General features: G+C 43.8%; 1 protein-coding gene across 6 annotated transcripts in view; it reads left to right on the top strand.

The window, feature by feature from the left end:
* Positions 1-27,113, top strand: part of TRIP12 (thyroid hormone receptor interactor 12) — a 166,007-nt gene that overhangs the window by 121,476 nt on the left and 17,418 nt on the right. For 4 of the 6 annotated variants that reach the window (XM_075004706.1, XM_075004705.1, XM_075004708.1 and 1 more), the window contains 12 exons: positions 813-964; positions 5,621-5,793; positions 6,442-6,515; positions 6,599-6,798; positions 8,505-8,632; positions 8,854-9,005; positions 9,808-9,950; positions 12,746-12,902; positions 15,583-15,681; positions 16,356-16,470; positions 17,699-17,853; positions 18,447-18,611. In XM_075004706.1, coding sequence (XP_074860807.1) covers positions 813-964; positions 5,621-5,793; positions 6,442-6,515; positions 6,599-6,798; positions 8,505-8,632; positions 8,854-9,005; positions 9,808-9,950; positions 12,746-12,902; positions 15,583-15,681; positions 16,356-16,470; positions 17,699-17,853; positions 18,447-18,611 — 1,713 coding nt within the window. The remainder of the gene's footprint in view (positions 1-812; positions 965-5,620; positions 5,794-6,441; positions 6,516-6,598; positions 6,799-8,504; positions 8,633-8,853; positions 9,006-9,807; positions 9,951-12,745; positions 12,903-15,582; positions 15,682-16,355; positions 16,471-17,698; positions 17,854-18,446; positions 18,612-27,113) is intronic. The other 2 variants (XM_075004709.1, XM_075004707.1) reach the window with 1 other exon arrangement.

Raw genomic sequence — 27,113 nt, 5'->3', positions numbered from 1 at the left:
ACGTTCAGTAGCCTGAACTGATGAGTTCATTTCTCTTGGAAGTAATGTAGCAACTGGTTTGGCTCAAAGAAAAGCACAATTGAAAGATCAAAATGTATAAATGATTTGAAACTTCCATTCAGCCTTATTCCCTAAAAGGGTGGGAAGAAGGATGAATATTTTAAATAGGTAAGGCTGTCCTGGGTTCTAGTAAACTTAGAAGTACAGATCTGTACAGCAAATCACTTGACAATTTTTCAGTTATTGTTGTGTCAACCATTAGGTCATCTTAATATTGCAGCAATTTCAAGAGACACTGCTTTTTAAAGAAAGTTAATAGTCATATTTTTTTCAGAATGCATAAGTTGCTTTTTGAAGACCTGTTTTTATTTTGGGCTTTGTTGTCAAATGAAGGACACATGGAAGAGCATGTGTCTGTAGAAAGCAATGCATGCTGACATCAAACTTTGGCTTATGGTCTGTTGTTTCTAATAAGGCAAATCCAAACAGCATGTCAGTCTCTATTTTTAAGCAGCTGTCCATGTGAATCAGTCTGCAATAATTTGTAAAGCCCAATATCTAGACATTTTATTTTTTTTTAAATAAGTAACAATTCCTGAGCTAGTCTTGAAATTCAGTAGAGAATCTGGTAGTAAAAATTCGTGATATGTATCTAGTGCTGTAAGTTGTACTTAGCAGCTTCAGAGAACAAGGTGCATTAATAACAAAAGTAAATGATTTTGCATAACAATATGGCTAAAATAACAATGCTTACAAAGCTGTTCAATAGTAAAAAAAATATAACTTAAAAAAATAATCACTTCCAACTTCAGCCTCCAGAAGAAGAGCCTCTTGGAAGATTAGAGCCAGTAGGAAATGCACCCCTGTTGGCATTAGTCCACAAAATGAACAACTGTCTCAGTCAGATGGAGCAGTTTCCTGTCAAAGTGCATGATTTTCCCAGTGGAAATGGAACAGGGAGCAGGTAAGGATTAATGCTCATGTAACCCCTTTTTGCCAAAAGTTGCTGGTTACTAAGACTTGTCCCAATGATGGTGAAATTTCAAGAGGTAACAGAAAACTTAGATCTCTCTCAAAGGAAAACCAAACAATTATACAGCTAGTATTTGTATTCAGTTAATAGTTGTAAATGTAACTATGTATTGCTTGAGCATTGAATGTGGAATTTAAAGACCGTTTTTTAAAAAAATTCTAGAAGGAGGTGCGTACTACTTACAAACAAACTTGCTTTCTTGTTTCCTGCATAAAATTGTGGCATGTTCACTTATTAATTCTCATAAGCCTAAACTGAAGATTGTGTCTCACAGTTAAGTCAGAAGAAACTGGACTCCTACCACTAGTCCGTATTTTTTTCTTCAAATGTGGTTTCCAATGCATGTTCCACTGCGGGTATACCTGTGCGTAGGAGCTGAAGAGTTCTGAAAGGAGTGTCTGGTGATCTGCATGTGTGCTTTGATTTGCTTCATGCCTTCACCCAACAAAATAAAAGGGTGGGATGCACGCACTTTCTCTTCAGATGTTCCCAACAGCTGCATGGTCTGGGTCAGGGTCTCTGATGGCCCAAGCTTCAGCTTTGTCTGTCTCTTGCTGCCTCTTTTTAAAGTCTGAAGGTAGACTGTCACCCTCTGAGTATCGTCCTAGTGCACTTCTGGAACATTGTGGGAGCCCCTCTGTCGACAGAAAAGGCTTCCAGGACACTGGGCAACCCTGTCTGCTATGCTTCTGGTTGGCTGTCTTGCTGATAGACCAACTGGGCAGTCAAGCCACTCTGTCGACATTGCAGATCACTCTCTTGATTTCTTCCGACAAAAGCTTCTGCTGACAAATCCCTCTGGTCTAGGCCTAGCCTCAGAAAGATAGGCTCTATTCCTTCTTGTAGGCAAGCTATAATCTTTAGCTGTAGAAGATAGCATAGGGGATTTCCTGTTTTTTCTAATTGCTGTATGAGCAGAAAAGGTCACCTAAAATTAAAGGGTATGCAAAATGGATTTGCAGTTACTGAGTTGTAAGTAATTTTCTCATTTCATTTGATCTTGTGACATTTGTATCACAGGGCTAGTGTTTGTATTTCATAATATAAGTGAAGACTTAACTTTCTTGGGTAATGATGCAATTGAGAGACAGCAGCTCACAATAAATCTGTTTTAAGTATATATGGAAAATTAGGTGTTGTATGTATCAGGTCTGTTTCTTCTAAATTTAGATTGAGACAGATTAATGTACAGTAAACTTCAGAATGCATGTTTGAGTCAGATTCTAAGAAAAACCTTTAGAATCATAGAAGAGTAGGACTGGAAGGGACCTCGAGAGGCCATCGAGTCCAGTCCCTTGCCCTCATGGCAGGACCAAGCACTTTCTAGACCATCCCTGAAAGCCATCTATCTAAGCTCTTCTTAAATATCTCCAGTGATGGAGATTCTACCACCTCCCTTGGCAATTCGTTCCAGTGTTTGATCACCCTGACAGTTAGGAACTTTTTCCTAATGTCCAACCTGAACCTCCCCTGCTGCAATTTCAGTCCATTGCCTCTTGTTCTATCCTCAGAGGCAAGGAAGAACAAGTTCCCTCCCTCTGCCTTATGACACCCTTTTAGATACCTGAAAACTGCTATCATGTCCCCCCTCAACCTTCTCTTTTTTTCTAAACTAAACAAGCCCAATTCTTTCAGCCTTTCTTCATAGGTCATGTTCTCTAGACCTTTGATCATTCTCGTTGCTCTCCTCTGGACCCTCTCTAATTTCTCCACATCCTTCCTGAACTGCGGTGCCCAGAACTGGACACAATACTCCAGCTGAGGCCTAACCAGCGCAGAGTAGAGCGGGAGAATGACTTCTCGTGTCTTGTTCACAACACACCTGTTAATGCATCCTAGAATCATGTTTGCCTTTTTCGCAACAGCATCACACTGTTGACTCATATTTAGCTTGTGGTTCACTATAACCCCTAGATCCCTTTCTGCTGTACTCATTCCTAGGTAGTCCTTTCCCATTCTGTATGTGTGAGACTGATTGTTTCTTCCTAAGTGGAGCACTTTGCATTTGTCCTTATTAAACTTCATCCTGTTTATCTCAGCCCATTTCTCCAGTTTTATCCAGATCCTTTTGAATTATGACCCTATCCTCCAAAGAAGTTGCAACCCCTCCCAGCTTGGTATCATCTGCAAACTTAATAAGTGTACTTTCTATGTCAATATCTAAATCGTTAATGAAGATATTGAACAGAACCGGTCCTAAAACAGACCCCTGTGGAACCCCACTAGTTATACTTTTCCAGCAGGATTGAAAACCATTAATAACTACTCTTTGGATACAGTTATCCAGCCAGTTGTTCACCCACCTTATAGTAGTCCCATCTAAGTTTGTATTTGCGTAGTTTATTGATAAGTATAGGTTAAGTCAATTGTCTTTAGTACTTGTATAGTTACTAATACAAGATCCTCAAGCATTCATTGGATGCTATAGGTCTAATCTACCATAAAAATATTAAAGATAATGGTGGCATAAGTGTGTGGGGTGGAAAGTTTGTTTGTTTTTTTTTTTTTTTTTTTTTTAGAAGACTTTCGAGGTGGAGAACTGTTGGAAAGCGTCTCAGCTGTTTTAGAATGATGTCCTTTGCCAAAAGCAGCATATTACAAGATTAACTGATGATGGGGAATTAAACTTACCCAAAGTGGATACCATCCCTTTGATATTTTTCTTGGGAGTAAGAGGAAATGTGGCATTTAATTTTGAAGCTAAATCCTCAGTGTAAGCATTTGAGCACACACCACCATGGCACCTCTTGCTTGCCATTTTGGTAATTAGCTTAAACCATCACCAAGACGCTCTTTATGGCTGGTGTCTCTCCCATTGTCACTCCGCTCTCTCCAGCCTGTGGCTCTGAACCCACATTGCTCCCAGGACCACCGCATCCTTGTCAGGACACGATCATCCAGCAGGGCCTGCTATTTTGGTCTCTTACCCTTTTCCAGGGATGCATGTGCAGTCCTCAGTCTCCTGCCTTCCACCATGTTCAGCTGAAGCCAAAGTCTAGCATGGGCAAGGTGAAGGTTGTATAGGACATGCTCTGGTGGTGGCTACCTTCTGATTGTCGCCTTGTCCTACCCTCCTTCACTCCCCTCTGCTGACTCCTTTTTCCCTGGGCCACCTCCCCTGTAATCCCTTGCGCCCACCTTCTTGGCCCTGGTATCAAGGCCTACAGCCTGGTGGGTATCAGACCAGAGCTTTTCTCTCTTTCTGCTCCCGTGAGCTTGGCCTCCATTGCTCTGTTAAAGCTGCTTATTTTCAGGGAACCAGTCCTGCTCCCTCACTGGTCAGGACCTAAGTGTCCACTGTTTGCTGAGCAGCTGTTTATATCAGGGCCGCACTAGTAAGCTGTCCTCCAAATGGCTTCTTATAAACCCTTTCCTAATTTGCCAGAGCTCTGTGCAGGCTCCCTTCAGCCTCTTTTAACCCCTTCTGGCCAGAGTGGTCTAGCAGCCCCACTACATAGAGATACTGATATACTTTTTCTTTCTGGGGCAGGAACTGTGTTCTTTTGATATGTTTATACAGTGCATAGTAGGATTCTGGTCCATGATTAGCGCTCCAAAGTCCTGTTTGCTTTCAATAAAAAGATTTCATTTCGATGTGTGTAATATTCAACATACTGCATACCTTTTTGACCAGTGCATCCTGTGACCAATTTAATCTGCAGTTTCCTGACAATTGAGTCAATTTTACGTTGTAAATGATGTATGTTTTAACTGAGAAGTTTTGTATGAATATTAATGCAACTGGATTAGACAGTGGTGCAAATGTAAATGTTACCCATTACAGAAGCAGTTATTTGTTAGGGTCATTTTAAGAAAGGTAAATCTAGCAGAGAAGTGCCATTCTAGTTTACTAAACTTCTGCTAGACCACACCTTCATGAAAGCATTGGAAACTTTTGGTAGCCTCTGTTTCTCCAGTAGTACTTGGAGGTTGGGAACAGCACCAGAAGATTTCATGTTTCTTGCTGCATCTATAGAGAAATGAGCTGCAAATTTGATAAATGAGAGTATATGGTGCAGAAATGAGCAGAAACAGAAGATGGAGTATGTATGGAAACTAAGTAAAACAGATGCTGGGGAAAAAAGTCAGACTAGCATTTAAATAAAATACAAAGGCAAAGCTGAATAAGGATAAAGTGAATTATTTGTACTACAAAACAAGAAAAATAACACAAAAGAGTGGAAGATACATCCAGATTTAAGTGAGACTCAGAACTGAGTAGGTGAAGCTTCACTTCTGACTAAATCTTCAAATGTATGTGCTGAACATTGTGTCAGAAACTGCATTCGATTCTGAAATATAAGTGGCTTTAGCTTTTAGCATATGCGGTTCCAACTGAAAATCAAACAGTTTTGCTTAGGTTCCTAAGTTTTTAGTTCTGGTGCTTGTGTATAAGCATCAGCATTCTAAAATATTAACCTAAACCTCAACAGCTTATACTTTCTCAGCCTGTTTATTTTTTAGAGTTAGTCAGTTTGAATAAGAAGCTTTCAAATATTATAAGTAATTGAACTGAACTTTGTATGTAATGATATAAATGAACAAAAAAGAATAACTCTAGCAACTCTTTTCACAAATTATCTTGAGTTTTTCTCTCAACAGAGGATCCCAAGCTTTAAAATTTTTCAACACACATCAATTAAAATGCCAGCTGCAAAGACATCCGGATTGTGCCAATGTGAAACAGTGGAAGGGTGGACCTGTGAAGATAGATCCCCTGGCTTTGGTGCAAGCCATTGAAAGATACCTTGTAGTTAGAGGTATTTATACCTTGATAGTTTGTACAGTGCTGTGTAAACCGCTGGTGCTTAGTATTTTTAGAAATAACCAAAGTGATAAGATATCCTTAAATTCTGCATAAATCTCTTATCTAAGCAACTATAACAGTAAATGTCTGGGCAGTATTAAAGGCAGAAGACAATAAATTTGTTCTGCTCTCTGGTTAGGTTTACTCACTTCTTATAACTGTCTGGGTTTTCTCTCCCTAAAAGCAGGATTTTGTTGTTAGTTCCAAATCTTGCATTGCATGTAGTGTATGGAGCTACAGTCTGTCAGTCATTCTGCAGGTTGATTCTCTCCTCCTAAATACACCTTTTAATAATAGAATACTAGAATTGGAAAGGACCTCAAGAGGTCATCAAGTCCAGTCCCCTGCACTCATGGCAGGATCAAGCACCATCTAGATTATCCCTGACAGATTTTTGTGCTAAAGTGCTAATGCTAAAACTGAACATGAGACTTACATCTTCTAAATGTTAAATCTCTTATAATAAACATCTGATTATCTTGACTTGCTGAATCTCTGGAAATAAAATAATGCAGAATTAACACGTACGTGTGTTTATCAATAGTCACTTGAATTGTTTTATCCTGATATAAAAATCAGGACATACAACTTGTCTTGATAGGATATGGAAGAGTTAGAGAAGATGATGAGGACAGTGATGATGATGGCTCAGATGAAGAAATAGATGAATCTTTGGTAAGTTGCTAGTCTTAGTATAGAGTTGTTTGTTGAGACTAATGAACCTGCATCTTAATATATGTTTCCTTTGCTTCATTGAGGCTGCTCAGTTCTTAAATTCAGGCAATGTGAGGCACAGATTGCAGTTTTACATTGGAGATCACTTGCTGCCATATAATATGACTGTGTATCAAGCAGTTAGACAGTTCAGTTTACAAGCTGAAGAAGAGCGGGAATCTACAGATGATGAAAGCAACCCTTTGGGAAGAGCTGGAATTTGGACAAAGACACACACCATATGGTAAGCTGGGCAGAGGGAGCAGGGAAGAACCTCTCCGAATTGTTGTACTGTGCTTTTTTAAAGGGATCTGTAACAGTCCCAAGACTATTAAAGCATCTTTGTTATAGGTAGCTTGTAAGTGTGCTTTTTGATCACTGAGCAATGTGATGGAAAAATGCTTGCCTACAAAATACCAATTCAATGTGCATTAAAATTTGTGGACTAAATATTAGCTGATGGGGAGAAAGTTGATGACTTGCTTGGAAATATGAAAATAAAATGGGGCTCCTCAAATGGAAGATGCTAAATTAAGGGAGACAGGAACTACATACAATGGGGTGGGAGGAGAAACCTTCTACTCCGGCTAATGTTTTTGTGAGACTTAAAAGTAGTAATAAGTTTGGTAAAGCTTAACAAAGCATGCCAACAGGGGTTTTTAGTTTTTATTTTGATTAATGAATCTTTTAATTTCTTGTGTAGCACATTAGGTATCAATTGTATTTTTCTTACTTAAGGCTTCAAGTTTCTTGGGACAAGGGATTTGTTTTTTTCCTGATTGTGACTAGTACTAATCATGGACACTGATGTCCAACAGTATCTATAGTTGTTTTCATCAAAATTATGAAACTGATGAAGGACAGAAAACCTCCTTTGTATTCACTGTGCACTTACTCTGTTTTCCCCTCTTATATAATACACTGACAGATGTACCTGGTGTTGCTTGATTGGCTCTTTGACTGAAGTAATTTTTGGAAATAAATGAAAAATGCACATGCTTTTTTTCCATTGGTAGTGTTTTTCAAAAATGAAGCATGAAGGCTGAAGTGAGGGTTCAGGGATGGGGAGGGGAAGAGTGTCTTACAGCACAGGGTTAGTTGGGGGCATTGGGGGGGTGCAGAAGTCAAGGCATGTAAGAGATGCTGAAGTTAGGGCAGAGGTATCAGGACAGAAGGAGTGTGGTGGTGGGGGGTACTGGGGCCACCCATGGTGGTGAGGGTGGTGATGCTGTCTGGAGAGGTCCAGGCTCCAGTGGCTGTCTCTTCCCACACATCCCCAACATGCTCACCCTGGCCTGCAGGCTGTCTGGGTGGGGTGAGGTTCTCGGAGCTGCCCCCAGGCCTTCAGCACCCCTTCCCATGGCCTACAGGCTGACTGGGGCCTGTACCCGCTCTGTAGTCTGTAGGATCCCCAGAGGGTGAGGCAGTAGGGGCAGGCTCTGGATTTGGGGCAGGGAAATTACTTAGCTGGTCTTGTGGTAGGCAAGATGGCGGAGTCCTAGTCCTGCTGGCCTTCCCCTTGGTGCTGCAGCTGCCCCTGGTGGCCACTTTCAGTATCATATCCTTCCTGTCCCCATCCCTTTCCTCTGCTGCCTCCCTTTGCATGTTCTGGGAAACCAAAAACTGACCTTGGTTTAAGTTTGGGTAAGAGGAAGCTGCATACCAAATATTGTGGTCGTAACTCTTAATGGCTTAAGAGGATTCTTGAACAAACACACATTGACCATGCACTAAAATATATAATACTCCCTTTCCCCTTTGCCCACCCTGATTTTTTTCTATTTTTTTCCTTATGCTCCAAAATCTGCATTTGGTGTCATCTTACTGCTTAAATTTTGCCATGGAAATGGAATTCTGGTAACATGAGTGAATCTGCTGTTAAACTTGCCTTTTCTTTTCTGGTCTGTTAGAATTTCAGAACCATATTACTAAATGCATCACAATTTTTAGGTACAAACCGGTTCGAGAGGATGAAGATGGTAATAAGGACTGTGTTGGAGGTAAAAGAGGAAGAGCACAAACGGCTCCCACAAAAACTTCTCCTAGAAATTCAAAAAAACATGATGAGTTGTGGCATGGTAAGTGCTTGTCACATGGAGAGGTGTAGGATTATTTGTGACAAAGAAATATTTTGTTTTGCATACTTTCAATAAAAATTCTATATGCCCTTGCTGAACTACAGTTAGTATATAGCAATGCTTTGTTTTGAGGAAAAAATAAAGTGCATATCCAAGAAGCTAACCTCATTAATCAATTAATTTGTTTGACACTAAAAATGATCTAGTTCTTTTCTTCCTAGATGGGGTGTGCCCTTCTGTGTCAAATCCTTTAGAAGTTTACCTTGTATTTACGCCGCCTGAAAATATAACATTTGAAGATCCCTCGTTAGATGTTATCCTCCTTTTGAGAGTTTTACATGCTATCAGTCGATATTGGTATTATCTGTATGAAGTGAGTAATATATTGAATCACTTGGAAGGTTTTCTGTAAATGTGTAGGCTGGTGCCCTTGCTGAAAGATATTGAGACAATAGACCAGAAAACTTTTCAAAATGGTAAAAACATTGTAACTAGATTTTTAAAAATCAAATTATTAAATCTTAAGGAATTTGTAAAGTGAGAAATACATGAATTCTTACAAGACCGCAAAAATGCAATTGCAAATTTAGGGTAATGGAACTAAATATATTGCTATCTATTTAAGGAGTATGTCTAAAATGTTAGATGCCCTCATAATTTAAAAAATCATTTGATGAACGCTTACTTCTTATCTGTATATCAGATAAGAGCTGATTACAGAGTGCCGTGACAAAAACAGTGTTTGGGAACATCCCAATAAACCCTCTATCTGTGAAGATGATGGACTATTACGGGCAAGAGCCCTCCGTCCCTGAATTTCCTGTCTGTTGGTAAGCTGATGGCTTTCGGCTGCTAGAGGGTTTTGGAATGGCCAATCAAACTCCTTGGTGTTCTCTTCTTAAGAAGTCTTTAGATGTCTTTCCCTCCAAACCAACAGAGCAATGCTTCTGAAGAGGGATGAAAGGGACTGAGCAGTGGAGGTCCTTTGGCCCTTAGTTTAATCAGTTATGGTGAGAACAGACATAGTAAAAGAGCTCACAGTTGTATCATCCATGCCCACCAAAGATGCAGCTTGAATATTTATTTAAAAATAAATTGTTTGTTTTTTTTTGTTGGTATCTTTTTGAATTCCCGTTCTTGATAAATAGAAGCACCCTGTTGCTTTTATCTCACAGAATGCAGTTTGCAAGGAGATTATTCCAACCACGGAATTTATCAACAGTAAACTGACAGCAAAAGCTAACAGGCAGCTTCAGGATCCTTTAGTAATCATGACAGGAAACATACCAATTTGGCTGACAGAACTTGGAAAAACATGGTAAGGGGCGGGGGGGCGCGCGCGCACGCTCCTACCTTCCAAACTCTTAACTGACTTTGGTTTAATAAATCACATTGTACTTTTACAGCTCCGAATTCTCTCTTGTACAGCATACATGGCTGTGCATCCCAAAAGAATGAATGGTGTTTTTATACAAGTACAGGAGACTTCTCTGGTAACATGAGACTCAACCATATCTCATTATGTGGTATTGTGTGAGTTAAATTGTATTAATGTATTTCAGCAAACTTGGATTGATTCGAATTGTCAGTGATTGTGTGCAGATGTTTAGGTTACTGTTCATAGTCTAGTGGTGTTGAAAGCTTCATCAGTTGGAAGACCAGTGTAAGACAGAAGAACCCATTTTTGATTCCTATTTGATATTTAGTGCATTGTTTGGGACATATTTCTGTATTCATCCCCTGCTCTAAGTTAGTCAAACCACTAGGCTTATTTTAGGGTATTTTCCACTTTAATTCCACAGTATCTTTAAGTTCCAAGGAAAACCAGAAAGTCAAACGCAACATGTCATTCAGATGTCCTAAATGGTCTTAAAATTTTGAGAGAAGGAAATAACTAGACCAAAATCCATTAAGTTGCAGTTAATAGAGGAATGTGTGTAATGTTCTCAAGAACAAATAAAATGCTGTATCTAAGCCACTTTTTAGAAATCAGTCAATGCCGAGAGTTAGGGTTAAGCTTAAGAAATTAAAACTATTGAAAATACATAGTTGACTAAATACAGGGACAGAGTTAAAAGTAGCAACATAAACAGAAACTGAAGCAACCTTTGCTATTCTTAACAGGTAACAACAAAACCTCAGATTAATTTTGAAATTCCTGACTGACATAACCCTAAATAATGTTTCCCTCTTTATGTTCCACAGACAAGAATTATTGATGTTACACAAACTAGCTCTGAGTTTGATTCTGTGTATTGTGGGGAGGAAAAACAAATAAATTCAGGTCTAGATTATAAAATGGAAAGTATATCGGGAAGGTAATGAGAGTGAGCATACTCTTGAAAACGTAATATTATCTCAATACTACTAGCCTTGCAGGCTCTGAAAGATGAGCTTTAAGTTCTTCTCTTCCTCTAACTGCACGTTTCTTAAAGTCCCTCTGAAGTACGAGGTGGTTGTAGTAGTACAGCTGGAGCACCAGTAAAGTGTCTTCCAAATTAAAACATCCTGAAGAGAGCACTACCTAGATAGAAAATTCTGTCCATGAATGCAGACCTCCACAGATAGAAATTGGTACCCAATGGTCTGCAGAGCTCTACTCCTAGGACAGGAGTGGGCAAGTAAGCCAGAGGTGTGTTTTTTCAGGCTCAGTTCCTGGTGGGCTGCTGGCATTTCATATACCCGCGTTTCCACTTGCAGCTCCCATTGGCTGGGAACAGCAATCCATGGCCAACGGGAGCTGCAAATAGAACATAGTGCTGTTGCTCTCAGGAGCCAGCACCCTGGCCCTGGCATCTCCTCCCAACCATGTGTGGCTTTATGACCCCGGATAGGAGATACAGCTGGGGCATTACAGCTAGAGGGCTGTGAGGAGCTGCCACCACAGGATGCTGGCTTCTTGGACCAGCAGCACCTCATTCCTTTGCCCCAGTTTCTTCTGGAAATAGAGCCCTGCAGATCAATGGATATCAATTTCTATCTGCAGGTAGTAATTTGTATTCTCACAGGGTTCTAATCCAGAACCTTCACTTCATTAGAAAATATTACAGAAAACGCTCTCCATTCAGTGGGATATATGCATGACATTGCTGTGAATGACACAATCTTTGAATACTGATGGTGGAGGCAGCTCTGTCCCAAGAGAAGGGGGTGGGGTCTGGGGCCAACTCCCTGGCTCTGCAGGCCCTACTACACAGTGGTCGCTTCTGCCTTCCCTCAGGCAGCAGGGCTGGGGATTAGTTGTGGCTGAGGGCGAGGTGTGGTGGAAGCAGCTGGGGGGAAGCAGTGTGCCTGCCTTGTCCTGCTTCCCCCCTGCACACACCATGGGGCAGTGAAAGTGGCAGCCTGCTCCATCTTGCTGTGCCATGCTGCCCTGCCGGCTTACTGTGCCTCACCTCTCTGCGGTTGTGGGAAGCTGAGCACATCCCACTGCCCACGGTGAAGCAAAGTGCAGTGGGCCAGCAGAGCAGCATGACATGGTGCAGTAGGGAAGAGCAGGCTGCCATTCCTGCTTACCCCATGATGAAGGCAGGCGGTGGGGAGGGCAACTCCTGCAGCTTCTTCTGTCCATCCCTGGGCCCCAGAATAAACACTCCCACTGCGCCTATCCTTGGGCATATGTGGAGCCTGACAGCTGCTGCTGCTGCCCCGCAACATGCCACATGAGGGAGCGGGGGGTAGGACAGGGCGGTGGCAGGAAGGGAATGGCTTGGGGATGGGAGACATTCGCAAATGATGTGAAATCACAAATCCTCTCCTGTACTTGTGAACTAGGTATGGTGGTAATAGTAAGAAGGGGGGGGTTGGTAATGTTAAGTGTGCATCTGTGTGTGTGGGGTTGTCTCTCAGTTAGAAATGTAAAAAATGCAAATGGCTGGTTACTTTTTAAAACTTATTTTCAGAGTTTCTTTCCTTAAATACTTGATCTTACGCTAATGTCTTCTGTTCTCAGAAGTAATCTTTACAAGAGAAAAGGTGACCTCTAAAGGGTGTTACAGCTGCCCTAACTTTCTCTAGCTCCAGGCATTATGAAACCCCTATTTAGTCTATATAAATGATCAGAAATACAGGTTTCCAGCATAAGCTAACTATGGTAATTCCTACTTTTCACAGCCCATTTTTCTTTCCATTTGACACTCGGCAAATGCTGTTTTATGTAACTGCTTTTGATCGAGATCGAGCAATGCAGAGATTGCTAGATACCAATCCAGAAATCAATCAGTCAGATTCTCAGGACAGCAGAGTGGCACCACGACTAGACAGGAAAAAAGTAAGTGTTTATGTGAAAATCCATTTTTGCAAGAGAATGAATGTGTTAGTTTGTCTTGTGGATCAATCTTGCACAATTTCCAGCAGATCTTGGCGTTTGCATTATTTTGAGTAAATACTAAACTCTTTCTATCAATTTGCACTGGTACCTGTCTCAAGTGGAGTTTTGAGATAAGGGCCAGTAGTAGGAGTTAGAAACTACCAAAAGAATGAAGCATATTCTCATTGAATATCTGCTATTGAGAAGCAGGAGTAGGTGGCATATGTTGTTTAATACCTCCCAAGCCTGTTTTGGATCTTTTAATAATTGGAGGCATTGCCTGCCTATGGAATGTACATTTTGTTGTTGAAAATGTGCTTGTATACCTATACATGCCGTGTACAGCTGTAAAAGCACTTCCACAGTCTTTGAGGCTTATCCATGTTATATCCACCAGATTCAGTGTTTTTTCTATTGAATCTTGAAAAGGCATAAATAGTACACATCAGAAAAGGTATACATATGTTTTGTCTTCAGTGTAATGCATTCTTTTGCAGGGTATAATTGTCAGCCTAAGACACAATGAGAAAAGGGATACCTTTGAATATTTAGCTCCCACCTAGGAAGCTATCGGACCCTAGTAGCTTATTGTCCTGGACGCTAGAGAAAGGAAACAGGGTACTAGGAATGTGGCTTAACTAGGTCACCTCTTAAGTAATCTATCTGGGAACTGTCAGCAATAAGTTCTCCTGTTAGGGTCATCTTCCCTTGGAAATCCATTCCACGTGATAGAGGGTTCTTGTCAGCCCCAGAAAACGATTAACTGGGACCCCACTGCCCTACCCTTTTTCAAGGCTGAAGAGGATGCTGAATGGGTAAAATGTCAGCTGAATTGGTCTGAAGAAGCAGGTCTGTCCCGCAAAAGCTCATCACCAAATAAATCATTGTGTTAGTCTTTGAAGGGCTACGTTTCTGCTGCTTTATGTCAGCTGATCATTTCTATCATGGTGCCCTAGTGCTATGGCTGAGATTTAAATTTTTTTCTGGACCAGAGCAAGAATACTCCCTGCTAGCACATACTACAATTTTAGGCCTGCCAGTTTGCATTTAACATGAAAGAACTTTTAACAGGAATTTCGTATAAGGGGCTCAACAGTGAATACATTTTCCTGATTATATGTTGTCAATACATGTTAATGAGCAAATTATTTTATTTAGAAGTATAGAAATGTGCAGATAGAAGGGACGTTGAGAGGTTTAGTCCAGACCCCTATCCTCCTGAAGCAGGACCAAGTTGACCTAGACCATCCCTGAGAGGTGTTTTGTCTAACCTCTTCTTAAAACTCCAGTGGCTAGGATTCCATAACCTCCCTTGAAACCTTCCCATTCTAAGGCCTCACTACCAGTATAGTGAGAGAAGGTATTTTTTCCTTTCTGTGTAACGTAAATCTGTCTGGCCTCACATTGAGCCCATTACTACTTGTCCCACTTTCTCTAAATGGGGAGAATAATTGAATGTTGTTTTCTTTTTGTAAGAGCCCTTAACAGATTTGGAGACGGGGAAGAGCAAATCTGATAACAATCTTCTCTTTTTAAAACTGAGCTTGCTCAGTATTTAATCTTTCTCTATAGTCAGGTTTCATAATTTTTTTATCGCTCTTTTTTCTGGACTCTAATTTTGTTGCTTCTTTTTGAAGTGTGGCATTCAGAACTGGACACAGGGCTTCATCTGGAGTTTTTCCATGACAAGTAGAATTGGACATTTACAGCCCTGGTCTTAAACATAACATTTTTGTATGTGTGTATTTTCATTTTTATCTTCCTAGTATTTTTCAGTGTTGCCAGACTAGTTCTTTAGTCTGTCAAGATCACTCAGAATTCTGTTCCTGTTCCCCAAAGTGCTAGCAACCCTGCCCACTTTGAGATCATTCTCAGGTTTTATAAACTTACACACTATTCCTTTATGCAAGCCATTAGGGAAAAATTTGAATGGTAACAAACCTGGGACAAAGTCTTCAGTCTAATAGCAAACTATTAATAGCTACTTTTTGGCTGGGTCTACACTACGGAGTTTTGTCGATAGAAGTAGCCTTCTGTCGTCAAGACCAGGGACCGTCCACACTGCAAACGCATTCTGTTGACAGAACACAGCACTTTTCCCAGAAGACTTCTGTCATGACCGTATGAGGTACAGCGCCTCTGTCAACGTTCTGTTGACAAAAAAATGTGTAGATGCTTTTGGGGGGGGGTCCTCTGTCGACATAGGGCTTCCAGTTCACTGGGCAGCCCTGTTTGCAGAGCTTCTGGTTGGCTGCTCTGTTGACAGAGGGCTGGGCAGGCTGGAGGCCCTCTGACAACAAGAGGGCATTGACGGGGGCGCCTCTATTAGGCGTGGACGCATTCTGTCGATTGGAGGTTTGTCGAGAAATATCTGTAGACAGAATGCTGCCGTGTAGAGGCAACCTTTGAGTATAGTCTTTTAAATCCATTTTAGTCCTGCCTTCTTACTATTTAATCTAGACCTCATTTTCCGTAGTTTCATTAAGAGACTATCAGGTGGAACTGTCAAAATCTTTACAATAATCAAGATACCTTGCAAGCGTTTTACTCCAAAGTCTTGCACGGCAGTTGTGACTGCTTTGTTTGCTAAAGAATTGAGATTTTCAAGAACTAACTCTGCCCATTTGTCTCTTATCTTTAGCGCACTGTGAACAGAGAAGAGCTGTTGAAACAAGCAGAATCTGTGATGCAAGATCTAGGCAGTTCAAGAGCTATGTTGGAAATCCAGTATGAGAATGAAGTAAGTAATGGTTATGTGACCAGATTAGCCCTCTTTAATGAATGTTCATACAAAAGCTGTAATTGTCCTAGAATAACTTGGTCATACTATTTTTCCAATCCCATTACTGGCTGCTAAAAAACTCCATGCGTAATGCATATCTCCCTCTTCCAAATATGACTGGTTTTCCACTGTCCTCTGAATAGCTCGATGAAATATATGATTTCAAATGAACTGTCACTGACTCAAGGTCAGCAGTCAGAAATGTGTTCACTTTTGACATTAGGAAAAAGAATCCTGTGTTAAGTACACATGTATGTCTGTAGTGTGGTCACTAGGTGAGGTAGTAAATACTCTGTGTCAGTTTCCCTTTTCAGTTTGATTTTTTTCTACATTTCCGCACATGTATCAATAGTGACTGGTAACAAGTATCGGGGTAGTCGAGTTAGTCTGTATCTTCAAAAACAACAAGAAGTTCTGTGGCACCTTTATAGACTAACTTATATTGCATCTGATGAAGCGGGTCTTTGCCCATGAAAGCTTATGCTCCAAAATATCTGTTAGTATATAAGGTGCCACAGGACTTCTTGTAGTTTTTGGTAATAGGCCTTTTCCTGGAGGAAGACGACATTATGTATCTCACACTTAATATTCAGAACATTTTTAAATTAAAAATTACCTTTTTTTCTCTGAAGGTTGGCACAGGTCTAGGGCCTACACTGGAGTTTTATGCACTTGTATCTCAGGAACTACAGCGAGCAGACTTAGGCCTCTGGAGAGGAGAAGAAGTAACTCTATCCAATCCAAAAGGTAACTGGTTTCCTGATTATCCCTATACTTTCAGCTGCTTCAGGAACTGTCCTTCCTGACTTCCAGGTTCTAATACCTTGAAGTGTTTTTCTACCCAAAAAAGTGGTTGTCAAAGGTCACCTGCCATGGTTACTGGGCTAGCTGCACTTCTGTCCCTTCTCAGTGGTCTGTGAATACCTACCCCTCCCACACCCACTCAGGTTTCAAGTTTTAGACCTTTATCTCTCCTGCAGTTGGCTCACACTGATTAGGATCTTGGTTACATCCACCTGGCTACCAACTATAACTAAGGCAACAGAAGAAACTGGAGTTGGCACTTGTGAAATGTTCTGTGGAAGTCTGTGGTAGTGTACCATTGCAGTGAGAGAGAAACAATTTCAAATACTTTGTTTTGCCCAGAAGGCATGCAGTACTAGGAAGTGGATTTAAAATAAGAGATTCGAATGCACGTTCTGTTACTCAAGATCAATTCTTTATCCATAGCTCAAATGGGTCTGGCTTATTGAGAGAACTAGCCTACCCTCCTTCTAGCCTTCTCTTTGAGTGTCTCAGATAGCCAGCTGTTTTAGCTGACACATATTGAGGCCTCTCTTCACCTTCATCCCTTCTGCTTTGGGCACATTATTAGTTGCTATGGTCTTTTGTTCTTTTTGATCTTAGGCTTTGTTTTAGGAAGAGTAAAATATTCTAGAATGGATGGAGCCAGTTGTGTAACTTCTTCCTCCAACTGATGGCCCAGCCATTATTATCTTAACTCCGTTCAAGTGGGATACTTGTCTGTTTTTTGTGTCACCATTCCTACTTGGGATCTCAGCCCTTTTACAGCCTTCTTTGGTAAACTGCATGCAAAATTTAGGCAGGTAGCAGTACACACCTGAACAGGGAAACAGTTATAAGAAATAATAGAAATTTTCCCAGTTTGTCACAGGACATTCACCCTCAGGAGTGGTCATTTATGACTTTTGTGTTGCAAGTACATTCATATGTTTAGAAATCCGGGTGGAATGTTTAACACTTATTTGAGAAAATGAAGAAGTAAACTTACAGGGACATTTAGGTTTAGGGACATATTAAAAAGGGTGTGTATCTTAACACTTGTTATGAATATGAATGAACCTGAATTTTAGGCCGGAATGACAAGGCTCTTTTCTTTTAACTCATCTTTGGAATTAAAATAGTATTATGTAAGTACTCAGCTCCTCTTCCTCCTCCTTTTTCCACCCTACAGGAAGCCAAGAAGGCACAAAGTATATTCATAATCTCCAGGGCCTATTTGCACTTCCTTTTGGTAGAACAGCTAAACCAGCTCACATTGCAAAGGTTAAAATGAAGTTCCGTTTTCTGGGAAAACTAATGGCCAAGGCTATCATGGATTTCAGATTGGTAAGAATGAAATCTTGATATTGAACTAATGTATAATGGTTTTTTGGACATTCCGATATTGTACACTTCACTGCTAGACTCTCTTGATTCAGAAGGACAAAGTTTGGTAATGCTGTGAATCTGATTATAGCTTCGTATTTGGAGAACTTGAATTTCAGCACTTTCAATCCCAGGTGATATTTTAAAATGAAGATGGATTGTAATCTTTCTATGGACTCTCGAGGGTGACTCTCTAGCAGTTCTTTCTCTGGAAGAGGAAGCACCTAATTTCTGATTACATTGTGATTTTTGTCTGTGTATTTAGCCCAAAATTACATGAGGTTTATGATATAGCAACAAATGATGAAAAATCACCACCACACCTAGGTCTTTCAACATTTTATGTATTTTATATTAAAATCTCTACTATAAACTTTCCCCAAAATACTGTGTTTTCCATGAACCAAACTACTCTCTACTAGTCCAACAATGTGTTGGAAAACGCACTGCTCATGTATGGTCTTGACTGAAGTATGAATATCAGAACTTGCACTACTGAAACTGATTTTTTGCATTAACTGTTATTTTAAAAACTATGCTGCTTTGTCTTCCAGGTGGATCTTCCCCTTGGTCTTCCTTTTTACAAATGGATGTTACGACAGGAAACTTCCCTAACCTCACATGACTTATTCAATATCGATCCAGTAGTGGCTAGATCAGTATATCATCTGGAAGATATAGTGAGACAGAAGAAAAGACTTGAACAGGACAAATCACAGGTAGGAATAAGGGTAATTTGTCTAAAGGGGAAAAGCCAGCCTTCATTTTTTTTTTTTTACATATTGCTGGATTTTTGCCAGCTGTCATTGTAATAGAGTAAACGTAAATATTTTTTAATTTAATACTTTAATTTCTGTATCCATAATATGCGAATAAAATTACTACTTTTATCACTATTATTATTCCTCTTGTGTTCAGTTTTGAAGTCAAAACTGAAAATGGTTCGCTAGCAATAGGCTGTCATGGGGACCTTTTTTGTAAAGGTACCAGTAAATCCATATTGGATGATGTGGCTTTCAGACTAGAGCCGTGAGTGAATTCCTAGTCTTTTGTAGCAAAGAGTTGTTCATCTCCAGTCACAGCCTGGAATTGCATACAAGCCTAGTTATTAACTGTGCCTCACACGTCTGGCTTAACGTTAGTAAGATGTATATTAGAGATGGGCTTATTTTGGGTAACCTGTATGTGTTGGGTACTGCTCAGCAGATGTGTAAACCCATTGGGAAGATCACTTTCTTCCCCTCTTCCCCCCCTCCACTTCTGCATTCAGTCAAGATTTCTCATACATGTGGGGGGAAAAAATGACTAGTTTGAGGCAAATGCCACATTTATTAAATTAGACTGAGTTGTCTGATTTACCAAAGTTAGATACAGGCACAAATTACACCACCTATAAAATAAAAGATCAAAAAGTCAGGATTATATTGAATTTCTTATACTGCTTGAAGCTAAACTTTCTTCTACGAGTGTTCCTGTGGGTGCTCCACAATAGGTGTCGGGCTCGCCTGGCGCCGCAGATCGGAAACTTTCCAGCAGTTTCTCCTGGATCGCGCATGCACCGGCGCACACCGCTACCTTGTGCGTCCCCGGCCACGTGCGCGATCCGGTCCCCGCCAGTTCCTTCTCAACCACCATCAGCTGCAGACGGAATCCGCTCAGGCTACGGCCAGAGTCAGATTAGATAGTTTTTACATGTAAATTGTTGTTTTTCTTTTCAAAAAAAAAAAGAGAGAGAGAAAGCAAGAGAGTAAAAAATAAATAAATAAATAAGTAAATAAATAATAAAAAGAGAGAGAGGAGCGGAGAAGACACGTGGACGGGAAGGCCAGTAGGCCTCCTACCGCTGCAGGCTGGTGTCCGCGACGGGTAAACAGGCACGAATTAAGTGCTAAGTGCCCTATTAACAGCAAAAAGACTCACCGTGATGTCCTCTTCAGGCTTTAAAAAGTGTGAGTCCTGCCGCGAAGTGATGCCGGCCTCTGATGGGCATAGCAAATGCATTCAGTGCCTGGGGGAATCACACGTTACCCAGAAGTGTTCCCACTGTGCTAAGCTCACAGTCAGGGCAAGGAAAGACAGAGAAATGCGGCTGAAAATGCTCCTGTTTGTTAAGGCTCTCCAGCCTGACTTGCCGGAGAGGCCTCAACCAGAGGGACCCCCTGGGCTCCACAAAAGGAAGGCGGTTTCCCTCACCCCCTTGGTGCAGAAACAGAGGAAGCTCTCTCCAGCCCGATCCCTGCCGGCGGTCTCAGGGAGTGGGACGGGCATAGCACACAGCCCCCAGCCGCATACTCAAACGAGCGGCAGCGCAGCAGCGCACGTGGCAGAGGCTGAGCCTCCGATTACCAAACAGCCAGCACGCGCAGCACTCAGAGCGGCGGCCAGGCAAGCGCCGGAACCGGCGGCACCGCCACAGGTGGCACCGACCCCTGCGGCGCCAGCGGTGCAGGGCCAACAGGCACGGAACCTGCAGGCACTGGAGGATGTTATCCATGCAGCACCGCACCTGAGCGGGCCGAGCGCGGTGCCGACAGCGGGGCCAAGATCCCCGGCACGGGAGGGGGCGGTGCCAGCCCCGCAGGGGAGGGGAAAGGCGAGAGCAAAAACCCGGCACCGCAGCCCTTCTCCGGACGGGGCTGCAATACTGCTATCAACAAGCCCTCCCCTTATGCTGCACATGCCACCCAGAAGATCTGGGTCTCCACCGGCCTATCCAGAGCCGCCTCCTCTGTTCCTCCAACCAACGTCACCATGGCTTGGGCCACCTTTGCCCTTTTCTGGGATTGGATCCCTTGGAGTACTATCATAAACCAGCTTCACCGTTATCTGAATTGTTGCGGAGATCTCGCTGTCCCAGACATTGGGGGTACGCACACTGAGAGTGGTCCAGGTCTCCATCCCCGGGCCCGTGCTGCCATGGTCGTTCTTATCATGCTGGACACAGAGAACCCAGGCATACACCTGGGGGGCAGGTCCCCCCCGGCCGTCCAATACCCCTGTGGGCACTCCCGGCCGGGGATGGAAACACAGCTATCTCAAGGAGAGTTAATTGTAGAACCCGGAGACTTTCCTTTGCAAGCATCCAGTGAGCGGGTGTACCATCGGCCGCAAGAACCTGAGAGTTCGAGGGAGGTTTACCCTAGTGGTTCCTCCTCGTCCTCCCCTGACGAGGCTACGGCCCCCAGGGACGTTGCTCCCCAGGATGACCTCAAACAGTTTCAGGAGCTGTTTAAAAGGGTGGCTTTCATGCAAGGCATCCAAACGGCAGAGGTACAGGGGAGACATCACAAACTCCTGAAAAATTTGAGACCCCCAGCTTCATCCAAAATCGCTATCCCGCTCGACGAAGCCATTATGGAGTCAGCCACTACCATATGGCAGACCCTGACCTCCGCTCCGCCTATAAACAAGAGAGCGGATAAGAAGTACTTCATCCCGGCGAAGGGCATGGAGTTCCTCTTTAGTCACCCACAACCAAACTCACTGGTGGTAGAATTGTCTCAGCAGAGATCAAAGACTTCTCAGTACAAATCGGGGGGTTCAGACAAAGATGCCAAGAAGCTAGAGCTGTTTGGCAGGAAGGTATATTCCTCCTGCACCCTGCTATTGAGAATGGCAAACTATGCAGCACATCTAGCGAACCATAATTTTGATAATTTCTCCAGGCTTACTTCTCTCATGGATTTGCTTCCGGAAGCTAAGAAGCTGGTGCTAAAGGCGATTGTGCAAACTGGCTACGTGGCTTCGAGGACGGGAGTCCAGATCGCCCTGGACATGGTGGACACGGCGGCACGCTCAACGGCTACAGCAGTGGTCATGCGTAGAGAATCCTGGCTCCAGACATCGGGTATCCCGAGGGATCTGCAGGCGAAGATTGTGGATCTTCCCTTTGACACGCAGAAGTTGTTTGCAGACTCAACTGACTTTGGTCCTCCACTCCAGTAAGGACTCCAGAGCTACACTGAGAACCCTGGGTATTTATACCCCTCCATATAGGAAGAAAAAGTATTACCCTCAGCAAAGACGATACCCGTACCAACCATAGCGTGCTCAGTACCACCGGGGCTACGACCAAGGGCGACATCAACAGCAGCAACAGTATAGAACTCCCAGGCGATGTCCTCAACAAAGCCGCGCATCCTCGGGGCAGGCCCAAAGGCAACAAGTTTGACGGGCAGGTCGAGGGCTGCACTATCACTACCATCGCGCAATGCCATTCCCAGCTAATGTTCCATCATCGCCTCCGACCGGTCCACCACCAATGGCAAAAGATCACTGCAGACAAATGGGCACTGGAGATCATAGCCACAGGTTACGCGATCCCCTTCCAGTCGCTCCCACCGCCAAAACCTCCGCCCAGGCCCCACCTCAGGGACGCTTCCCACGAGGCGAGACTCAAACAGGAGGTGGACCATCTTATGTTCATAGGGGCGGTGGAAAGAGTGCCAGAGCAATTCTAGGGGAAAGGCTTTTATTCACGCTACTTCCTTACAGAGAAGAAAACAAGAGGCTGGAGGCCCATCTTAGATCTTCGGGGCCTCAACCGGTACTTGCGCAAACAACGTTTTCGGATGATCACAGTCGCCTCCATACTTACGGCACTGGACGATGGAGATTGGTTTGCAGCCCTCGACTTACAAGATGCTTGCTTTCATATAACGATCCACCCGGCACACAGGCGCTTTCTCCGTTTTATGGTCGGCAAGGAGCATTTCCAGTACAAGGTTCTTCCATTCGACCTCTCCTCGGCCCCCAGAGTCTTTACCAAAACCCTGGCAGTGGTGTCAGCCTACCTGCACAGACGGGGTATTTATATTCCCATACCTGGATGACTGCCTATTGAAAGGGACCTCGAAGGCAGAGGTCCTCCACATGATACGCGTAACAGCAGACACGTTTTCTTCGCTGGGCCTAGTCATCAACCTCGCGAAGTCAAAGACTGACCCCATACAAGACATAGAGTTTATAGGGGCACGTATAAACTCTATTACAGCAAGGCTGTATCTACCTGACGCCCGCTTTCGCGCCATCAGTTCGCTGGTGCAAGTCATTACATACAGCCCCACGGTGCCGGTCTTAACGTGCTTGCAGCTGCTAGGCCACATGGCGGCGGCGACGTTTGTGGTGCAGAATGCCAGATTGCATATGTGCAGCCTACAACATTGGCTGGCGAGCGTCTACAAGCCGGCATCCCACACTGTCCACAGGGTGGTGTTGCCCACGACAGAGGTGTGCAGATCCCTGCATTGGTGGGTAAACCCCAAGAACCTGCTAACAGGGGTACCCTTTCACCAGCTACAAATCTCTATTTTTCTTACTACCGACGCTTCCCACGTAGGATGGGGAGCACACATCGGTGACAAGGTGACGCAAGGACTATGGTCCCCTGCGGAACAGTCACTGCACATAAATATACTGGAGCTCAGAGCGGTGTTCAACGCCTGCAAACACTTTTTCGAGACCACATACAGGGCAAAGTAGTCGGGGTCAAGACAGACAATACCTCCACCATGTTTTATATAAATCGACAAGGAGGAGCCCGATCCCGTGCCCTATGTGCAGAAGCAGTCCGACTCTGGAACTGGTGCATCGCCAACAATATAATGTTGAAAGCCTCGTATTTGCCGGGCACTCACAACGTGAAAGCAGACCAGCTGAGCAGGCGCTTCGCACTCACGCACAAATGGCAGATCCGCTCCGATCTGCTACGACCGATCTTTCACACATGGGGGTTTCCCCAGATCGACCTGTTTGCCACTCAGCACAACAAGAAGTGCCCCCAGTACTGCTCCAGGGCAGGATTGGGGCGGGAGTCCCTGGGGGACGCATTTGCGATTTCATGGAAGGGCCCCCTACTTTACGCGTTTTCCCCCCACAGTGCTCATCCACAAGGTCTTGCAGAAAGCCAGAAGGGAGAGAGCCCGCATGATTCTAGTAGTCCCAACGTGGGATCGACAGCAACGGTTCCCCTTGCTTCTGTGCATGTCGGACTGCCAACCGCTTCCCCTTCTGGTGGCGCCAGACCTACTCACGCAGGCCCAGGGGTCCATAGTGCACCCACACCCCCAAGGTCTGCACCTACAAGCATGGCTAATCCATGGCTCAGCTCCCTAGAAAGCACATGTACGGAGGGAGTACAACAAGTCCTGGATAGTAGCTGAAGGACCTCCACCAGGAAGACCTACAAGCAGAAATGGACTCAATTCACTGCATGGTGTTCCGCCAAGCAGTTAGCTCCCCTTGACGTTCCTATACCTGTAATACTAGAATACTTATTGGACCTCAAGAGGGGCGGGCTTTCCCTATCCTCGCTAAAAGTCCACCTCGCCGCTATATCTGCTTTTCGGCATGCAGAGGAGGGGCCCATGGTATTTGCCCATCCCATTGTTACCAGGTTCCTGAAGGGGCTGGTAAACCTGTACCCCCCTCAGAAACCGCTTCCACCATCGTGGAGCTTGGACTTGGTGCTCAGCACGCTAACGGGTCCACCTTTTGAACCATTAGCCACAGTTCCCCTATGTCTCCTTACGATAAAAACAGCCTTCCTCCTTGCAATTACGTCAGCTCGCAGGGTGAGTGAGCTCGCAGCAGTTATGGCAACGCCGCCCTGCACAGTATTCTCAAAGGAGGCAGTAACTTTACGGCTGCACCCAGCCTTTGTTCCGAAAGTTTCTTCAGAGTTCCACCTTAACGAACCCATAGTTTTACCCTTGTTTTACGCGAAGCCTCACAGCTCCAGCAAGGAGCCACGCCTACATCTCCTGGATGTGAGGAGGGCGTTGGCCTTCTACATAGACAGAACTAAGTCCTTCCGGAAAACGGACAGACTTCTAGTCTCTCGCGCTCCCAGGTCAAAAGGAGAGGGTCTCTCTTCACAGAGAATCTCGAAGCACATTGTGTCCTGTATAAAAATGTGCTACAAACTTCGAAAGACTCCTTTGCTGGCCCCGCCTAGGGCTCACTCCACCAGGGCGGTGGCGGCGTCAACAGCCTTTTTCAAGGGCATCGCGTTAAAAGACATCTGTAGAGCGGCGACCTGGTCATCCTATGACACCTTCGCCAAACATTATGCACTACATTGGGTATACCAAGAGGACACCCGTCTGTCGACAGCAGTCCTTTCGGGGGCAAGCTGCACATAAACCGATTACCCATCTCCTTACTTGGGTTACTGCTGGGTAGCCACCTATTGTGGAGCACCCACGGGGACACTCATAGAAGAAAGAGAAGTTACTCACCGTAGTAACGATGGTTCTTTGAGATGTGTCCCTGTGGGTGCTCCACCACCCGCCCATCCTCCCCGCTTCGGATCTCTGTTTGTTTAGTGTTTTTCAGGAGCATCCGAGGCGGTTGGTCAAGGAACTGGCGGGGACCGGATCGCGCACGTGGTCGGGGACGCGCAAGGGAACGGCGCGCACCGGCGCATGCATGATCCAGAAGAAACTGCTGGAAAGTTTCCGATCTGCGGCACCGGGCGAGCCTGACACCTATTGTGGAGCACCCATGGGGACACATCTCGAAGAACCATCTTTAGTACGGTGAGTAACTTCTTTCTGGAAGCTTTAAAGTAGCTGTGATGTTTGGGTTGTGACATGAGAATGTCTTCACTTTACTTTAAGAATGTTGCCAATATTTAATTTTTTTTTGTAAAAGTGTAAAACTACTTTAAGAGCTTTAATGCCTTACTGCGTTTCCTAAAATACGGCATACGTAGTCATTTTGCTTTTCAACATGTTTCCGACTTTACCAGTTCTCGCAGATGAGGTGTGATAGAGGGCTAATCTGCACTAGAAATGTGACATCAGCATAGCTGTATGCTGATGTCAGAGCTCTCCAGTTGGCACAATAAATCTACCTCTGCGAGACGCAGTAGTTATGTTAGGAGAAGCTCTCCACAGTCCTCCTAGTGATTTGGTTAGTGAAATTTACGTTGCTCTTTGGGATGGCTTGTTCACACCCTTGAGTGATGTAAGTTATACCAAAGGAAATGATAGCGTAGAGCTGGCCTGAGTTAAAAAGACAGTTTTGCCTATGCTAGCAGACCACTGGAACTAAGTTAGCAAAATATTTGCGGAAAATACCCAGCAAAAGAACCAGCCTTGTTTTCAGCTACACATGGAGACTTGCCCCCGTACTGGCTTTCATCCCATGAAGTCTCTTTCACTGTTGTCTTTGTTTATTCTGATCATCTGAATTTTGGTGCTGTGTATTTTGATAAATGATAAAGATTTAGTGTTTGCTCTAAACTTCCCATCAATAATTCCATCTCATAACTTCAGTTGGTAATTAACTAGTTTGTTTATTTACCTTTTTTGTTTAAAAACCTTGACCAGAAGAATGTGGGCTTACTATATAGATTTTTGTTTTTTTGGGATCTTCCCAGTCACCTTGCCCCTTCCGTATATCCAGAAGATGTGAGACCTTGAAGCCATCCTAGAACCCAAATACAAGCAAATGGCTGCTTGGCTAAACTGCAGGATGTTTGTGGGAACATGTATTTCAGTGGGACTTAGGCTTTTGATAACTTTGCATATTGTCTATGCTAGGGAAATCTTCCAAAACTTTCCAGATACTGATAGTTCAGCTCCACTTGTGGCAACAATGCAATGGATGCCCTAGTGTAGATCGAATGCTACCTTGGTAACTGTGATGGGGTTCAGGGGTCCCCCTGCACTGCACCCCATCTGCTGGCAGGATTGACTCTCTCTCTCAGCAGGTACAACAGAAGGTTTATTAGGCAACAGATGCCCAGTTTCTCACAGAAGCGACAGCACAGCAGCCAGAGACAGTCCTTCCAACCCGTCCTGGGGAGAAGGCCCTGAGGGGTGCCCCTCTGGGGTGTAGCTTTCCCCCTCCTCAGGCTGGCTGCCTTCCAGCTCCTCTTTCCCCAGCTTCCTAACTGCCGCCCCCGATTCAAAACCCAGCTCGGCTCCTCCCTCCTCTTTGTTCAGGGCAGAGGTGTTACCTGCCAGTTGTAGCTCCAGGGTCATCCTTAGCCACTGGGAGCTGCTGCTTGCCTCAGATATCCAGCCTGACTCTCACATGCATTCCCCCCACTCCATCACAGTAACACCATGTTATCTAGCTCTGCTCAGATCCAGAGCCTTCAGCTCCCATTACTAGCAATGGTGCAACTGAGTTCTTGTTAGCAGTAATGTGGAAAAATCTGAAACTTGACTATCTTTTATGTAGTGATGGGTTGAATGGAAGTCTTTCAGTCA

The sequence above is a fragment of the Carettochelys insculpta genome, chromosome 10 (genome assembly GCF_033958435.1).
Source record: "Carettochelys insculpta isolate YL-2023 chromosome 10, ASM3395843v1, whole genome shotgun sequence".
In the NCBI taxonomy this organism is placed as follows: Eukaryota; Metazoa; Chordata; order Testudines; family Carettochelyidae; genus Carettochelys; species Carettochelys insculpta.
This window is presented reverse-complemented; position numbering and strand designations above follow the sequence as displayed.